Here is an 18,899-nt window from a genome sequence, read left to right as displayed (position 1 = left end):
CCCAGCAAATCACCCAGGAAGGACAAAATAAAAGGCATTTTGAGCAACTGAACAGTGAGTTCTGCTTTTAAAGAAGAGAACTAGCTCAGTAACAGCTGCAGAAAGCAGAATTTACATCAAGCAAGAGGCTTTTCCATTCGTCTGCGTGAGGAAAAGAAAAATCCCCACGCAGCACGTGAACCCTTGGGATCACATCCTCCTCCTCACCTCTTCCTTGGGGTCTCCAGTGGATTTACTGAGAAGGAAAAAGCACAGATGGGAAACTCAGACTCCAAAAGGAGCTGCTCTGCTGAGAGCTGAGGGACAAAAAAAGCTCAGTGGGTGCCTCTGAAGGCTCACACCACACAAACCCCAAGGTTTTTGGCATATTTGGAAATAACTCTCCTATCTCTGGCTCTTTTTCAAACCATCACTGCAGCAAAGGAACAAATGGGCATGAAGGTGAGACCTTTGGGGAACCAACACTTAGAGAGCTGAAACAACTCAAGGACAGAGGGGAAAAATGGGATTTATGGAGCTTTTTAGGTGACCTCGAGCTGCAGGGACTGCAGCCTTTTCTCAGCCTTGGTGGGAGAAGTCAAACACTTCTCCCTTCTGCCTGAGAAGATGCCAAGAAATCACTGATTTACCGTGTACAGTTCATTCAAGACCTTCATCAAGTCCTCCTGGAGCTGCAGTCCCACTTCCTTGCTCTGCAACAGAACAGAGAAATGAAAGTTAATTGGGGAAGAAGCTGCAAAGGCAGAGGAAGTGAGCACGGAGCATCCACAAATAAGTTAGGCCCAATTAAGCACCACTGTTTGTGCTGGCAAATCCAATCAGTGCCCAGCCCAGAGCCACCCAGGGTCACATTGCACCAGGAGTATTAATAAACCGAAATATTAGAAGTGCACAGTCAGAAAAGCTTTATGGAACAGAGGTGGGAATTTCCAGAGAACTTGAGATCTCCGACTCTCAAGCCTGCAAATACACCATTTTCCCATTTTCACAGGATCAAGCAACACTGTGCATCCAGCACAGCTTGGTATGGAAGCTGAAGAGAGGCAGGACAAGGAAACCACCACGTAACAAGAATAACTTAATTTAGTTTATAGATTTTACTCATTCGCTGCCCACTAAGGCAGCGTTTACGCGCTCCAACCCTCACGTTACAAGCATTTAATATCTACTGGGGCAAGCAAATTTGATAAATCCAAGATTATTTATGCCTACAACGTTCAGGAAAAGAAACAGATAAAGAGGCAATGCAGCCAAACCCATGCTTAAACCAACATTTCTGCCCAGGAAGTCAAGATAATGCTAAACCATGAGAAGAAAACCAACAACACACCGATAAATTAAAGAGCCAGAAGAGAAAGATTATCTGATTTAAATTTAAATTATTCTTTTCCCCATACTGTGCAGTTTGGCAGTGCTCAGAGTGTGTTTCTGAGATGAAAATTGCTTTATTGTAGACTTCTTTTCATTATTTTGGGGAGTTGTGGTTCAGACCAGCCTGGAATTGCTCTGCTGGCAGCACAATGGGATTCACAAGTATCCAACGCCCAGCCCTCTGGATTTTCCACGTGTTCCAATCCCATATTCCTCACCCTGCTCCCTAGGTGCCACAGGAAAAAAGAGCATCTGACACAAATGCTGACAAAGGAAAGCTTTTTCTGAGGAGCCTCTAATTTAGAGAAAAGCAAAGAGCTGGTGATTCCCAACCTCCGAGGGAGCTTGTAGGAACAAACCCGCGGGAGTTGCACCTCTGGAAGCAGAAGGAGCTGAGGCTGCTGCTCAGCCCTGCAGTCATCTGGGTCGCCAGGGTTTTCTGGCTGCCTTTTCCTCCACGTGGAGATGATTAATGGAAGCGACTGCCTGGGTCTGTGTGAAATGCCCTCAGCACTGAACTTTCCACACAGGAGGAGTTTTCCAGCCACAGGCTCCCTGGTGCTGCTTGAACTGCCTGGCCTGGCCCTCATCTGCCTCTCACCCCGCTCTTTTCAGCCCATTTTGCTCATTTCTTGCACTAAAAAAAATTGCTCATTTGCTGCACAAACTGCTGAAGCATCAATTATGCGACAGAGATTAAAACGAATATTTTAATGTAGATTCAGGTTGAAGGGGGAAAGAAGATGCCAAATTGTCAAAACACCAAACTCTTTGTGCTTCCAAATGAGCTCTCAAGAAAGGAGCTGCTGGATTGCTGGACTGGAAAAAACCCTTCCATTAAGATGAAGGTAAGACAGATCACAGGGGACATCACAACAAGAGCGGCGCAATGAGCACTGTTAATGTAAAACTGTTCCTTGCACTGATTCCACCAAAAAAAAAAAAAAAAAAAAAAAAAGATTTAGGAGAAAAAAAAGCTGAGCTGGCTGACCCTGATAAATGAAAATACATTGGAGGAAGCAGAAGGGTTTGTTTGGGGAAGTCAGAACGGATTGGATGTCAGGAAAAAGTTGTTGCTTGAGTGCAGTGGAGGGAGGTGGAGGTGATGCACGAAGAGAACTTCCCTCAGCTCCCATGGAATTTAAAGTGCAGATTAAAGGCTGCTGATCCCACTGCCATGCAGGCATGGGAGATTCCAGCATCATGCCAGAAAGTGCCATGGAATTACGAATAAAATCCATGCCAAGGAAAGACAACAGCAGTCCTGGCAGTTGTGAATGTCTCCAGATACCAACTGCTATTTCAGCAGCAAATTCTACATTGTTCTGTATTTCTCTGTTTTTCTGTGTGCTTTGCAGAGGCAGAACGATCCATTTTGTAAACAATCTTCCAGGAAAAAGCAACAAATAAAAGATATTCTGACCAGCTTTACTGTGATCTACTCCTGGCTGTACCTGCAACCAAGTCCGTCTGTACCTCCCTTAACATGAGGAAAGGCTTGTGCAACAAAATCTTACAAAATCTTAATTAATTGGCTCCACTAATGAGCTGGGTGTGCATGTGGAGAGGGGGTGTCCCCAGAAACCCTGTCTCCTCCTTATCTGATCAGGTTAAACCCTTCTCCTGTAGATCTGGGAGATGATCTGGTTGGAAAAGCATCCTTGGGAGACAGCACAGGAGCTCCCTGCACAGCTGAGGGTGGGCAGAGTGGGGCAGCTCCTCACCTTTGCTGGGCACTGAGAGGTCATAAAAACCTTTCCTTTCTCTGCAAACCTGGCAAAGCATCAGCAGCACCCAAGGAAGCCACCCCAGGAGCTGGCAGGACTGATGGGCTGCAGATGAAGGTTTTCCCCAGTTCCTGCGAGTGCACACGCAGGAACACACACTCCTTTGTTACTCCAGGGTGTATCTGCACCATGTGCAGGGCTGGAGGTTCTGCCACCCCTGGCTGCAACATAAATTCCCAGCACGGGCCGTGCCAGCTCCTCAACGGCCTCTTTGTTCCAGCCCTCCTCCCCTCCACCTCCCCTCTAATTTAATCAAGATGTTTTTGGGATCTACTGCGGGGCTTGCTCGGCTGTTCCGCATTCCACCAAACATTAACGACTTCAGCTTCAAAATATTTGGGGGGGATAATAAAGAGTAGAGCTCGGGAATGCCGTCAACATTTTCTGTCCTGGACCTCCAGCCCCAGCAACGTCCTCTCAAGCCTGACAGAAAGAGGGGATGGCTTCAAAACAAACATTCCCTGGAGTTCCTGAGGTGCTTTCCCCACAAACTCAACGACAGCCAGGAAGGGCTCAAGCCATCGGAGGGTGACTGTGTAACACACCAAGATAAGAGATTCTTATCTAATTTGCTGCCTCAAATGATGTCAGAGGGTGACAGCTGGAACTGGAACCCAAATGTGCTGATTCTGAAACCGCTCTGGAACAGTATCAGGTCTCTGCATCTTCCTAAAAGTAATAATTAAATATGCCTAGGTGGAGGACAAACATTAAATATTCCCACGTTTTTGAACCACCAGTGGAGGGTGGGTAAGGATGGCAGGAGGGGAGCAGGGATGTAGCACAAAGGTGCCAACTCTGCACCTCAGTGGGAGTTTTACTCGTGGCATTTGCATATCTTCAAATTGACACCGTGATGGAAAAATCTTTTTACAAATGCCCAGCATTTTAACCATTACATTTCTTTCACATGGTGGCTTTCCCATGTGCGGGGTGCTTTAAGATCTGTCATATTCTGGTTCCAGTTGCAGCCAGAGACACAGTGCAGCTGTAAAGTAGGTCATGACAGACCCCTTCAGAGAATTAATAATTCCTCTTCCTTGATTACTGCAAGGCTTTTAACCAACCCATCGTGGATTTTCCATTTCCCATCAAACACCCTGCAGCATACCAAGAGATAAACTGGGGCTTTTCCACCATCAAAGGTGCTAAACAGGAGGAGAATTTCAAATCCTCAGGTTGGTTTTCTTGATTCCAAACGGGGTTTTCTCCCCTTAAATATCCCCAATTTAGTGGATACAACAGGGAAAGGCCCCTGCTCCAGCAGCCCAGGGAGCCTCCCAGCTACAAGCAGAGCAGAAAATGTGTTTTAAACCCAGCAGGGCCAGGGAGCAGCAGGGCAGACAGGTGCTGAGTTGGTACCTGGCTCAGGTCGGAGGCACTGCCTGTCCTGAGGCCCCTCTGCACACAGAATAAATCTGCCTTTCTTCCCATTAACATTTGCCAGTCACTTCACAATTTCTTTATGTAAAAATCTGTCAAACTGAAAAATATCAGTTCAGGCACTGCTCAAAGTGACCGAGGTTTCCCAGTCTGTTCTTTTAAAAAAGGTAATTTTCTTTTTTCCTTCAATTTGAACGAGATTATCAGGCTGCTTCTAGGAAAATCTCAAAGAGACAACACAGAAAGAGTGATTAAAGAGACCAAATTAAAGAGACTGCTGCTCAAAGGTCTATACATGTATAAATAATCCCAAGGGATCCCACTCAAAAGATACGTCTGGAGGCAAGAAAACCTGGTAACCACGCAAGAAACAGGAAGGTTGTTCCATGCAGAGAAATGAAGGGTCACATTAAACAGAGAGGGCGACAGGGGGATAGAGGGAAAAGGGGAAATCAAAGCAGGAATCAGCTCAAATAGGAGAATATTTTGGGAAAAAAATAATATATATATAAATAGCAAAACATAGATATAGAAATGTAGAAATAAATAAATAAAGGGGCCATGCTGAAGGAGGATAAGCAGGAGAAATCAAAGGAGATGAAGGAATGAAAAGGAGCAGATATCAAAGCAGGATGATCTTCCAGGAGAGGGAGAGGTGACCGGAATAGCAACGCCGGTGGCACCAGGGCTGGAAACTCCAACCCTGTACCAAAGGCAGCCCTAAATCATTAACTCTGCCCAAACAAGAAAATACCACCTCCTCCCCAAGGTGGAACAATTTGTTACCAGCACAATTCCCCCCCCCCCCCCCCAGTTTTATTTGCTGGAAGTGTGGTTATTTCACCATTTATCTTCCTTTTCGTCGGCTGCAGCACAGAATTGCACTGACACCATCCCTGGGGGCAGACAAATCCCAGATTCCCACTGACAGGACCGGGATTCATCTGTAGGACTGTCAGAGCAGCCGGTCCCTGACCAGCAGCATCTCCCACTGACACCTGAAAGTGTTTCCTCAGGAGAAACCAAAACAAGGCATGGAAAAGTACAGTGCTCCAGGAATTCCTGCACCTCAGCTGAGAGTTTCCAATCCAAACCCACGTTTGGGGCACACAGCTCAGACAGGGGAAGGCCCTGCAGGGAGAGGGACCTGGGGAAGCAAACAAACCCCAGAGGCATGGGAAGAAGTGGCTGACACAGAAAGCTCATCCAGCAGCACTGCAGGGCTGGCTCTGGCAGCAAACACAGCTGCTCTTATCAGTGTAGATAGCTTTGAAGTGGCTGGCAGGCTCCCACCCGTCCCTCACACAGCCAGGACCCTCCTCAGTGTCCCAGCCTGGGCAGGGATCTGTGACAGGACCTGCATCTCCTCGCCCCAGCACAGGGACCCTGTGAGACACAGCCACGGACCAGGCTGGCTTCCCAGGGGGCTGGGAACCCGAACAGTGCCAACACAGACCTCTCAAAGCCCGTGGGCAGCGCAGGCAGCCCTGCTGGGATGCTGGAACTCACTGAGTTCACACTGACAGCAACCCGTCCGTGCTCGACCATCAGCCGTGCCCTTTGCAGAGTCCGAGAGTGACCACGCCAGACTCTCACCCTGAGCGTTCTCCACCCCAGCCTGAAGAGACAAAACCCACGTTGCCACCACTCCTGCTGATGTTCTGGATGCAGGAGGAGCTGCTGGCCCCACCTCAGGCTCTGTGCTGCTCCAGCTCCCTCCGCTTTCCCCTCCTCACCGCCACGAGGCCGTGCTCCCTTCCCAGCACAGCCCTTATCACGCACACCCAGCCCCTGTGCTGCCTCCAGCCTGCATCACAGCTGTGCTCTGTCCTTTGAAAAGCTCTCCACACACTGAGAGATGCAGCAACTCGAGAGTTCAGCGACAAAAGGGACGTCAAGCACCTCCTTTCTTCCCTGCCTGTCCTCCCATCTCACCTGCTCCATCCCAGCACGACACAAAACACTGATTTGACAAAAACGGCCCAAGGAGAGGATTTTTATGCCTCAGGATCTGCTTTGGAGTGCCCTCAGCAGATGAGGATCTCTGTGTCACCATCCTCTCCACATCTCCTGGCATTATTTAAAACCCAGTGAGTACTTCCTAAATGTAAATTGGTAGATTCCCTATCAACACCTACAGAAAGGCAGCCTGGCTTTGCCAGCAACTTCAGCCACTTGTCCCTGTTTTTAACTCAGGAGAAGGCAAAAAGGTGAAAAAGGTCCCAATTACTTAAAGTTCAGAGATGCTCTGACAGCTTCTGTGCTGCTTTGGGGATATTTTACAAACGTGCCCCAGAGGGGGTTTATAAATGGGTAACGTTTCTTTAAATCCACGGACTGCAAAGCTGATTTGCAACACTTTAATCACACACCTCATCTGTTTTCTAGCCTGCAGTACCTTCTGTACCAATTCAAACTGCTTCTCGCAGCTCAGGAAGGGAAGAGACTCAAGTGAAAAAGCACAAGCAGGTCCACATTAGCCAAATTTCTCTATTTATCAGCTGCTACCAGATAACAGAGGATGCAATTTTCGGTTTTAACCACCCAGCACAAGTGGAGCAGTAATCAAACACCTGATTTGGCCTTCAGCCAACCTGGTACTCCTGGCAAACAGCCAAACAAGTAGCTGGGATTTAGCAACAAATGCCCTTTTGTTTGCACAAATCAACGTGGAGTTTGCCCTTGGCCTGCGAGAAACAAATCAGAGACGTATTTTGCTGTTGATTGGCTATTTATTTGTTTTTATTCAAGTCCTGCTGCCCAAAATAAAGCATAAACACGGGTTTGCCCTGGTTTATAAAACACAGTTGCCATTTCCAGCCAAACTGGGATAATATCAATTTCCAAGTACTGCTTTGCCAAGGCACTTTCCAGGCCACCTTGCTCCAGCACGGCCCTTGTTGAAATTCAGCAAGGAGATTACTCCTCCTTTGGAGGGATTAGAGGAATTGAAGAGTAACTGCCATTCAATAATCCCATGTAAGTATCTAATCAACCATAATGTAATTACCAGAAAGTTTTAAAAGGTCAGAAAAGCCTCAGTGTGACGTTACTTGAAAAGGAGAAGATTCCTCCTCTGCTCGGGCAATGACTTAAAAAAAAGAAGTACAAGAGAAACAGAATGTAAAAGTGGAATATACTTTTCATCCTCTATTAAAAACTCAAGGAACAGGCAGGAGAGAGGGAACACCTCAGATTTTCATTCTCCCAGAGGAATCACACCCACAAGAAGCTGCTGGAACAGGGCACAGGCAGCCTGCTCTCCAGGTAAGACACAACAAGGTGCTGCTCCTTCAAGTGCATCTTGACATGAAGCTTCACACACAATATCGAGCATTGTTCATTTTCCAACAGCCTAAACAAACTGCTTTTCACAGGCTTCCTTTAGCTCTTCAAGCAACACGAAATAGCTGAACAATCTCTCCCTTCTCCAGGCCTTGCTAGAGCAGAAAAACCTCCCCAAGCTCAGGACAGGTTGCAGGGGGTGGGAGAGGGGGCAGAGAAATAAACGGCTTTTCCAAGTGAAGGCTTGCAATGACTCCAGCACGTGAAGCAGCAGATGCTGCAGCCATTGGCAAATCTCTGCAGGGACCAGGCATCACCACTGAACAGCACTTCCAAAGCCTCCAGATCGTGTTTCTTTAACTGCAAGAACAGATTCCTAATAGGAAAACCCTCCCACACTGTCCCACCTTCCTTCCCAGGTGGAAATCAAGGGGACAAGGCAAACAAAAGAGACCTCAGCTGTGTTTTCTCCTTTTCCTAGAAAAGGACAATACATCCTTTTATTATCTAGCATAGCAGAAATTCTCCCTAATTTTTCTTTTAACGGTAATTTCTCCATGGCAGATAAAATTCTGTCTTTAGAGGGTTGTTCTTGACTAATGTTCAGAGTTGAAGAACTGGAATGTTTCTGCTTATTTAATTAAATCTTCAACATCCATTCAAAACTGTGAAACAGGCTAAGAGGAGAGAAACACAGCCTTAATTTAGACGAACAAATCTCAACTGGCCGCACTGGGGAAAATGACTGAAAAAATCAAAGGTAAGTCAAGCCCAAAGAGGAAAAAATCCCCCAATAAATTGACCCACCAGGAGTAATAGCTGGAATTGCATTTTAGAAGAACCAAAGTAAAAGTTCTGTGCTGTAGCACTCAGTTACCTTCTTGAAGAGGCGTCCTGAGTCCTCGCTGACCTGGACGAAGCGTGGGATGATGTTGTTGAGATAAATGTCACTGAGAGTGGTGTGGTCCCTGCTCTCCCTCTTCACCTGGTTGAGCAGCAGGTTCCAGCAATTCACTGGTGACAGCACATTCTGATCCTTCCTACGAGGACACAAAATAGCAACAATTAGACAGGACTCTACCACGATTCTGGATCTGTCAATGCAGCTGTGGGGTGGGTGGGATGCCGAGGAGCAGAGGAAAATACAGAAAACACACCCTCCGTTACATTTCCCTACATTCCCACGAGTTTTTGCCCCCCAACAAACAGCTCCTGCAAATGCAAGCAGCACTGTGCCAAATGCAGGCTCTAATTTTTCCCTTTGAATCCAGGATTTTGTGCATAAATCAGAGCCTGAGGCAGGGCGATGGCTCCAGTGTCTGACAAAAGGTTTCACAGTCCTGTCTCAAGCATTTGGGTCTTAACCACAATAAAAAAAGATTTCAAGCACCCAGAGAGCTGAACAGCGTCTGCATAGGAAACAAAATGTTGTGTCTCATGTGCAAAGCTCATTAAGTGGAGGCATCTCTCTCTATCTGTCCCCAGCACTCCTAAAAGCAGCTTTATTTTCTCATCTTTGAACTTTCCCCACCTTCTTTGGGCTGATGCACCCAGCAAAGGAGCAGCACAAAGGGCAGCAGGGGAGAGGAGAGGAACCTCGGTTTATTTGGGTCAGCATTTCATTTACTGGAAGGAATAAGTTGTCTCTCAGGGCAGCATTTCATCCCAGATGAAAGCTGGGATCTCACAGGGTGCCCCAGCAGCAGATCCAGGTGGAGCCTTAACAACATCATTTACTTCTCTCCAGTTCTGTTTACCATTCATTTACAGCACAAAAATATTTATCTAGAAAAGAGTAAAACCTGTGGGGCAAAGCCAGAGCTCTCCCTGATTATTGTACACAACTCTATTGGATTTTTTTTCCTCCTAAAAGAAATGCAGTTTAATTTCCATTGAAAAGGGAATATTCTGCACTTGAAAGGACAGCAATCTCTGCTGCAAGAAACGCCTGACATTGGCAAAATGGGAAAACTGAGCCAGGGCAGAGTTTCATTACCCTTCTCATGACACCAACAGTTGGATTTGTGCTGCAATATGGATAATTTTAGATAAAGGGTTTCAGAACAGCTGATCTTGAGGGTTTTTTTATTATTTTTTTCTTAAATAAAAAAATTGGAAAGCTCAGGACTGACTGCAGCTTGTGATCCGGGACTGCTTCACCCACTGACTCAGTCTCTGCCCTCTAAAGCTGGCAGAGCTACAAGTGAAAATTACCCAGCTACCATGAAGAGTTTGGGAATGAAATGTAGGAACAAAAAACCCTCAGACTCTCCACCAGCTGTCCAAAATCCTGCCTCAAAACCCCTCAGAGCCCATTACTGCTCCAGCACCACCAGGAGCAGCCTGGAGGAGCTGGGAGCCACCAGCACCAGGAGTCCTGGCTCCAAGAATCCATGGGAAGGAGCAGGGAGCAGCAGGAGCACCTTCCCTAAGGAAGCTGGAGCCCCAAGGAGAAGCAGGAGAGCTGCAGGAGTTAACTGGACAAATCCCAGCTGTCCCAGCCACAACAGCCCCAGCTATTCCAAGGCAGCAAATAGCAGGGATACCAGGAGCCCGTGGAAAGGCTGGTGAGGGCAATGCCTGGTGTCTGCTGGCGCCAGATGGGTTGTTGACACACTCCGTGTGGTTACACATGAAAGGCCATCCTGCAGGGAAAACTCAGCCCCAAGCCCACACGCTCCCAGTGCGCGGCCGGGATTGTCACCTTCGGGATGAGCAGCCACACACGGCCAGATTCTCATTTTAAATTCCTTTAATTTCTTGCTGTCTCTTGGTTTCAATAACCCCTTCAGGGCCTTGCTGAAATGGGCTCCTGCTGTCGTACAGACCCAGCGTTTTCGCGGCAAGGGAGGCAGGCAAAACCACTCCTTAAGTATTTGCTGGTGACAATTTTCCCAGCAAAAAGCAGATACTGAAGGCAGAAGTGAAACAGAACAGGAAAGATTTGCTTCAAACCTCCCAAGCATCCTTTAAAACTCCACACACATTAACTTTTAAAGCACCTCTGGAACTGCAGTTTCTCCTGGGGTGGGACATGGGCGCAGTTTTCCCAACTCGGAGCAGGAGTTCTACAACTGCTCACAACAGAACCTCTTCAATCCTCACCACAGCAGACAGCAGGGAGCAAACTGTGATTCCCATTAACCATTTCAACTCTCCAAGGAGCTGGGAAAGGCACTCTGCTCCCAGCTCCATGTCACCACAGAGGAGGGATGGAGAAGGGAAGGGAAGTATCAATAGGGACTGGCGTGTACAACCATTCTGAGCTCCATTCCCACAGAATGACAGAGTCCCTCTTCACCCTGGAGAGGTAAAACTGATGAGATCAACCCAAAAACTTTAGGATGTGAATATGAACTTTCCCCAAAGTGCTGGTGCCTTCACACCAATAACTTTTTGACTCAAACTTCCCCCATGAGGAGGAAAAGGAAGAAGATGCCAAGATCCAGGTTTATTTCAAGCACTATTTGTCCTCATGTAAAGATGGTGTGATGATAGCGAATGTGGAGAGTTTATTTAGGTTAGCCTAAATTACAGCAGATCACAGCAATCGGGGCTGGCTGGGAGCAGGAAGAGGAAGCTGAGCACAGATTTTCAGGGAACCACAAACAACGAAGCCCTGTGGTTTCTCAGGTGTTATCTTGATCGGGTCCTGTGCAGCTTCCACTTCAAAGGTTTCAGCTGGGTCTCAAAAAGATCAGAAGGGAAGATTGAGTCTCAAGTATCTGAAAAGTCTTAATTAAATTACTCATTCATACAAGGGACTTGCAGACAACCCAAGATTTATCTGCTGTAAGGCAAGCACGGGAGAGCGACAGACGGCGGTGACACTGAGTTGGGCATTGCAAGGAAACAGCAGAAAAATTACCTTATGTATATAGTCAAATTTTAAAAAATAACCAATAACAAAAATAATAAATTAATTTTTTTTTTAAATATCTAAAACACCACCCACAAACCAAGAATAGGAACCCCATGTTTCCCTAAGGAGCACAAGATGAAGGAATGAATCAGATGAGAATGAAAATACTAATAAATAGAAAGGCTCTGTCCAACCTGGCCTTGGACACTTCCAGGAATGGGACAGCCACAGCTTCTCTGGGGGCCCTGTGCCAGGCCCTCCCCACCCTCACAGGGAGGAATTCCTTCCCAGTATCTCACCTAAATTCCCCTCTCAGTTTGAACCCATCAATCCTTGTCCTGTCACTCCATTTCCTGATGAAGGGTCCCTCCCTCTCCAAGGAATGTCCCACTGTCCATGGGAACAGAAAACTTCCTTGCACTGAATGAGGTGTTTAAAACAACCCCTGAAGTCTCCTGTTCCACCTCCTGATCTCCCCAAAATACTCAAGACTTTTCCCAGATGTGTCCAACAGACTTTTCCAAAGCTGGTGCATCCCAGGACAGTCAACTCTGCAAACCCTCAGAGCTGGAGCCAGGCCAAGTGTGAGAGCAGAGATTTAATTGTTCCTCTAAATACTCTTTCAACCCTCTCTGAATTTTGTCCTCTGCAGTGTGCTCTGGCAGGAGAGGCTACAATCACAGCAATGTGGTGTGACACTGGCATCACTGAGATGATGAAAAACAGCACAGAAATCCTCCCTGAGGTTTTACATCCGTTTTTGCTGGTCATGGATCCCCGGCTCTCTGCATTCACGGAGGTCACTGAATCAATGAATGGTTAATGCTTACAAAAACCTTCCAAATGGGGTTATTTGACAGGCTCAGAATAAAACGTGCAGGACTCAGCTGCAGCAAAAAGAACCACAAAAATAGCCTATGACAATGTTTATTATTATTAATAATAATAATGTAAGTGAAGTCCACGTGACCCAAATGCTTTTGTCAATTCCTCTCTCACAACCTGTATCATCTCTGCTTCAAAGAAATCATTTTACTTTTAGGCAAATTAAAGTTGAACTTCCCTGCAAGCTGCTCATTCAAATCCACATCTGATTTTCCCTGACACAGCTCAGTGTTAACTGCAAATTTTGAGAATTACAAGCATGGACATCCATGCTGCTCCCTGCCCTTCTCTTCCAAAAGATTCCAGTTATGAACATCTGTTGTTTACAAGTGCTCAGCCTGAAGGTTGCCAGACTTATTCTGCATCTTCTACTTCAAGGCAAAGGCTGCCAGAAAGCCATCTGAATTTCATGCTGGGATATCCCGGACATTCAGCTCTCCAGCTGACAATTGCTACTCAGGATCCCGCTTCCAAAGACTGTCTTGATTTAAAATATGGCCTTAAAATAGCATTGTCTCTTCTTTTTTCTTCTTTTTTTTTCCTTTTTTCTTTTTCCATTTTCTCCCTCAAAAGCAATCACTCAAGATTTGCCACGGTTTTCATATTGTTGACTGATGATTTGAATAGGCAAATGCCTCCAGGACAAAAACCACATGAAAAAGGAGAACTGAAGCCTGAGGTTGAAGGTCCCAGGGTCTGAGTGCAGTGGGACAGAGCCTTTTTTTGGGGCTGGAAGTCACACCCAGCCCTGCAGCCTGCAGGGACCCCCAGACCCAAGAGCCACGTGTGAGATGGATGCTCTGATTTACACCTTAGGTACCAAAGCTGGGGCCAACAAGCTCCTGTAACAATCACAGACTTGGGCTTTGAAAGGGTGTTTCCCAACAGATACTGAGGGATATACAACATATACACCAAATATCGTGGATGACTGTGCCCTTTAATAGCCTCTTCTAACTGAAAAAAAGCCACTTTTAAAAGAGAAAAGGCACAGTGAGGCCTAACAGCCATGGCAGAGCAGTTAAAAGCAAGTAAAACCTGGGCTGTGTCCAACTGCCATCAACTCCTGTGTCACCCTGGCTAAATCAATCTGTTCCCCTTCTTCAGAGACATCAGATGAGGATAACACACACCTACCCCTGTAAATCATTTAAAAATGCTCCAGTGAAGCCTCAAACTGAGCACTCTGTTGGGCACCCTCTAAGCCCAGCCCCAGCCAGGCTCAGTTTGCTGCCCAGACCCAGCCACCCCCATCTCAAAACCCATTTGGAGAACTCTCCTGCAAGGAAAGGCTCAGAGAACTGGGTTTGCTGGGCCTGGGGAAGAGAAGCTTCGGGGTGACCTCACTGTGCCCTTCCAGTGCCTGAAGGAGCTGATGAGGATGATGGAGAGAGATGATTTACAGGGGGCTGGAGTGACAGGACAAGGGGAATGGCTTCAAATTGACAGAAGGCAGGTTCAGAAGGGATATTGGGAAGAAATTATTTCCTGTGAGAAACTGACACAGGTTGCCCAGGGAAGCTGTGGCTGCCCCATCCCTGGAAGTGTCCAAGGCCAGGTTTGGAGCTACCTGGGATAGTAGAAGGTGTCCAGGATGAGATTTAAGGTCCCTTCCAACCCAAACCAGTCTGGGATTCCATGTAAACGTGGCCACCTGATCAACTCTGAGACAGCCACATCTAAGAAAAATAAACCTCACTAGGTTTTGAGAAGCCCCACTGCAGCCTGCACCTCCCACACCGCTCTTTCCATGAAACCTGTGCTCTTCCCAGCGTGGGGACGGCTGCTGGAGGAAGCCACACAATCCAGTTTCAGGGGTCAGCCTGAAGCCTCCTGCCCTGGAGAGCGTTCCCTTAAACACACAGAGTGCAGCAATGACACAAGAGCTGCAGAGCAGGAACACACATGTTCACACAAATGACAGGGTGGCTGCCTGACAGATTTCCTCCTGGCCTGTGTGTCAGGAGATCTAAAAACGGGATGTGCCGTGGGGAGCAGGCAGGGAATGATACGGTACCTCCCGACATAATTACCAGGTTCTGGAGAGAGCAGGCTATTATGGGGTATTTATAGGGTCAGAGCCAGGCAATTACAGAGCAGCACCCGCCTGGGCTCCTCTCCCAGCCGTGTAATCCCAGCTCCTGAGGAGCAGGGAGCTGATGGCTGGCTTTGATCAAACGAGGGGCTCCCAGTGGGATTCCAGCTCCAGCATCTCCACAAGAGATGCCAGCCAAGATACTCCCTGTGATTCAGACAGAGCAGCATTGGGGACAGGTGATTACAATGGGAATTGCTTCCTGACAGACCCCTGTGGCATTCTGACACTTCTGACTGGCACGGCCAGCACACAAATGACCAAACAAGGGCTGCATGGACAGCCTGACCTGTGCCACTGCTCTGACCAACACTGCCCACACACCCAGCAGTCTCAGACTTTGTGTTACTTTTCTCTTATTCCAACTCTTGACCAAATTAATTTGTGTATTTAGGACTCAGACCTTGCAGGGAGAATGTATTCCAAGAGCAAGGCATTTTTCTGGCAGGAGCAATCTGCTGCTAAAGTAAGTGAAATCAGGAGCTTGAGCAGCACCAGCCCTCTCACTGCAAATCCTGCAGGATTCTCTTCAACTCTGATCAAAACTTCCACATTATAAATTCATTCTAAATCCCCAAACATAAGGTAAGTTCTATGCAACTTTCTCAAGCTGAATATGAAAGTGTTTCTGATGGGATGTTTCATACCACATAATATGAAGAAAATCACCTCAATTTTCACCAGAAATAACAACAAAATCAACTGAAAACACCGATCATACTGCAGAGGAAAATTGTCATTCAAGACATCATCTCTTTAGTGCCATCTTAAACGCACGTGCAGGATGTGCACAGTTTATAGTTGTAACAACGCTTTCCCTCCAAAGGAAAAGAAGAAATCCTTCACACTCTGACAGGCCTATGGATATGCAGAATAACTCTTCCCCAGTCTGTCAAACAGCTCTGCTCTGGAGCCAGGCTTTCCTCAGAGTGCAGCACAACGTGTGCTCTAAATGAGGACTGAAGTGAATGACATCAAAGCTGTGCAGACAGGAAACTAAAATGGTGCCTCCTTAATGGCTTCCACAAAAAGAGCTGCTGCTGGAAACGGGAAGCTGCTGTGTCCCCACATCCCTCCAAACACAGCAACAACACAACACAAACACAGGGAGAACGTCCCGACCCAAACAATGCGAAAAGTGACGCTGCACTTTGGGCGGGGGCAGGCCCAGATGGATCCTCTCAGCCCGAAATGTCCAAAGCAGAAATGATTCAGATCCCAAGGCTGCTGCTGCTCCGTGTTTTCCCCAGCTGCTGCCCTGACAACACAACCCAACAAGGCTGAGCACTGCCCAGAAGTGAACCACGGCAGCGCCGTGCTGGGCTCACGTGGCCGCGCCATGCAGCCCCTTCCTCACCCACACACCCCCCCCGCAGCCCCTTCTCCTGGGAAAAGCACCTCAGAAGAATCAGAAGGATGTGAACCCGTGAGACCAGGTTCCATCTGCATCAATCATCCCAGCTCAGGTAAGTGGGGAAGAACCAACATCCCGCAACAAGCCCAGCAGCACGGCCTGACCCGCTTGTAAATGATGCTTCAGGCAGGAGAGTCAAGAGATTGTCAGTAAGGACATGTTTAGATTTTAATGGAGTCCCACCAGCTCAGTATCCAGGGATTCCCCCACCCACAGCGGCTCAGCTCTCTCTGGAAGTGCTACTGGTCTTATTTCTCTGCTGTTTGAAGTGATAGTAGCAGAGCTGCAACACAACTCCCACACAGAGCGTGTGTGGGATCCTGAAAACGGAGAACTGACAGCATGAACAGATCAGAAAGAGTTTCCCTTCAGAAAACCAAAGCCATTGACACTGAAGGAAATCCTGGCTTTGCTCACCTTTCCCAAGAAAATTACTCCTTTTGCACATTCCAGTTCTTACATCCCATTCCCGATTAACAACACACGACCTACCAGGAATTACTGACATGAAGTGAGCAGCCAGGCTACCCACAAACAGGGAATGGCTTCTGTGTCCAACACAAACCTGGGGAACGTTTGGCTCTGGAACTCAGAGCAGTGCTGGTGCCTACTTTCCCTGTAACAACTCTTTTCCATTCCTGTCCTTGTAAATCAAATTCACAGCAGGGGAAAAAAAGGGCAGAAACAAAAGGCAAATACTCTACTTGAATTGCTGGTCTTTGGTGCTCCTAGTTTTAGCCAGGAATCTCTCAGCCAACTTCTCCAAATTCCTTGAGTAATCCATCTCAATCTCTGCCTTCTTGCGGAAGAAATCCTGCAAGTCCTGCAGTAACTGGACCCGAAGCTCACACTGCTGGTCAAGGCATTTCAGCTGCTCTACCAACTGGGCACGGATCTCTGCAACAAATAAAAGCACTGCAGATTAAACACAATCCCACCACAGAAAACACCATCACAATTCTCCAGTAAAACATCGTTAAAAAATATGTTCCCTCGTTAGCGTCAGCCAGGCTCCCTTGTGGTGATTAACACTATCTGCAGGCAGAAAATGACTGGGGTTGCATCTTGGATGCACCAATGGCAGCAAATCCATCCCAAGGCATGCAGTCTGGTGCACAGCGAAGCTTTGTTGCTGAAATGTGCATCAGTTACAAGTGTCAAGTGCACTTTTGGCATGGGGAACGAGTGGTCACTGCCTAAAAATGTACTGAATCTCCGTCTGGAAAAAGGACCGAATGCTGCAATCCCCCACGTCAGCTCAGCAAATCACTTCAGGGAATTTCTATCAAATTCCTCTGCAAACTACTCCTGATGCAGAAATCATCAGACGTTGCACATTCTGGGACACTCCCCAAAGGCACCAAATTCAGATTATTCACTTTGCTCCTGAGTCTCCAGCTGTGCAGCTCATTATAAACCAAGCCATGAAAGAGATGAAGAAACCCCTCTGGAGAGCCAGCACCAGAGCACTTCCTATTAGGGAATCATCTCCAGGAAGGCTCCTTTTCTTTTAAAAATATCTGCAAGTAACATTTCTCCCATAAAGCACACATATAGGTGTTAATATTATAATTAATTATTAATACAGATTCATAATCATCACAGCATAACTATTATGAATGTCTCTATGTTAACACAGTATTTTACAAGTTTTCAAGCATTTTACAAACATGAAAGCTTCTCCCATTCACCCTGTGCTCTCCTTATCCCACTGATCCTGCATTTGAGGGACAGAATAGTAAAATGACTCACTCACGGTCAAACAGGGCAAGAAAACACAGCAGAAGTGTGTCAGTCCCAGTCTGAAAATGCAGAAATATTCAGTGATGCAGCCAGCAAAGGCTCTTTGGCTTTTACACAGGCAATAAACTCAACATGCAATCAATAAAATGTGCCCTTTCATCTAAAGGTCTTTGAGCAGTCCAACTGCAGACATTTGCCACGGCCTGACTGTGAGTGCTGCTCCCTCCAAAGGTTTTCCAAGATGTGTTGTTCCAGGCTGAATCCCGAACCAGCAATAAAACTGCAGGTTTCCAGCAGTCACAGCTTTCCTCACACCTCCACACTGCGACTGCAGGCGCCCACAACTCCATCACCACAAGGGAAGGTGGGCAGGGATCACTTCCCAAATGCAATTTCTTTGAAAATCAACGACTTCACTGCTGATTCCTGAAATACAGAAAATCACGGAGAGCAGCTTGGCTCCTCTTTGAGTTTGTCCCTTTGCCCAGGGAAAAAAAAAAGCCATCTGGACCTCCATGGTTTCATTCCTGCCATGCACTCCCAGGATCAGTTGCCTCGGATCGTGCTCACATCTGCGGGAACAGTTTTAGGGAATCCGGGATTCGCCGCGAACAAAACCCCGCATCTTTATTTTAGGGACTCCAAAACCCAAACCATATGTATGAAAACACAGCTCCCAGTCAGGCTTGCCAAAGAGAAAAAAAAAAAAAAATAAAATCTGCACAAATGTGGGGTTTTCAAGCTTGAAGATGACCTTAATTAGCACTGAATTTGGTGGTTCCAAACTCCTCAGCCTGTGGTACCCAGGGGCTTTTGCTGCAAGGAGGAAATACAGGCAGCAAGGTTGTTGAAAGGGAGGAGTCAACACCCTAATGTGGGGGCAAAGCTGGGCAGGTTTATTTTTTTTCCCCAGGAGAGAATCTTAAAAACCAGAAAACCTGTGTTTCTTCATCAGGAAACACAGCTACAGGCAAACACATCAACCTCAGCTGTCCGTGCGCTTCTTTAACCAAAACCACTCCAGCATCGCCGATTCCCCGGCTCAGGGATGCCCCAGCTCAGCAGGAGGAGTGT

General features: G+C 47.1%; 1 protein-coding gene across 5 annotated transcripts in view; it reads right to left on the bottom strand.

Annotated features, from left to right (window-relative positions):
* SRGAP2 (SLIT-ROBO Rho GTPase activating protein 2) overlaps nucleotides 1–18,899 on the bottom strand; it is a 97,377-nt gene that overhangs the window by 48,831 nt on the left and 29,647 nt on the right. For all 5 annotated transcript variants that reach the window (XM_032132732.1, XM_032132734.1, XM_032132736.1 and 2 more), the window contains 3 exons: nucleotides 16,787–16,979; nucleotides 8,704–8,866; nucleotides 630–692 (listed from right to left, as the gene is read on the bottom strand). In XM_032132732.1, the coding sequence (XP_031988623.1) occupies nucleotides 630–692; nucleotides 8,704–8,866; nucleotides 16,787–16,979 (419 nt within the window). The remainder of the gene's footprint in view (nucleotides 1–629; nucleotides 693–8,703; nucleotides 8,867–16,786; nucleotides 16,980–18,899) is intronic.

This window comes from Corvus moneduloides, chromosome 24 (assembly GCF_009650955.1).
Source record: "Corvus moneduloides isolate bCorMon1 chromosome 24, bCorMon1.pri, whole genome shotgun sequence".
Taxonomy (NCBI): Eukaryota; Metazoa; Chordata; class Aves; order Passeriformes; family Corvidae; genus Corvus; species Corvus moneduloides.
Note: the sequence above shows the minus strand (reverse complement) of the source record. Positions and strands in the feature narration are given on the sequence as shown.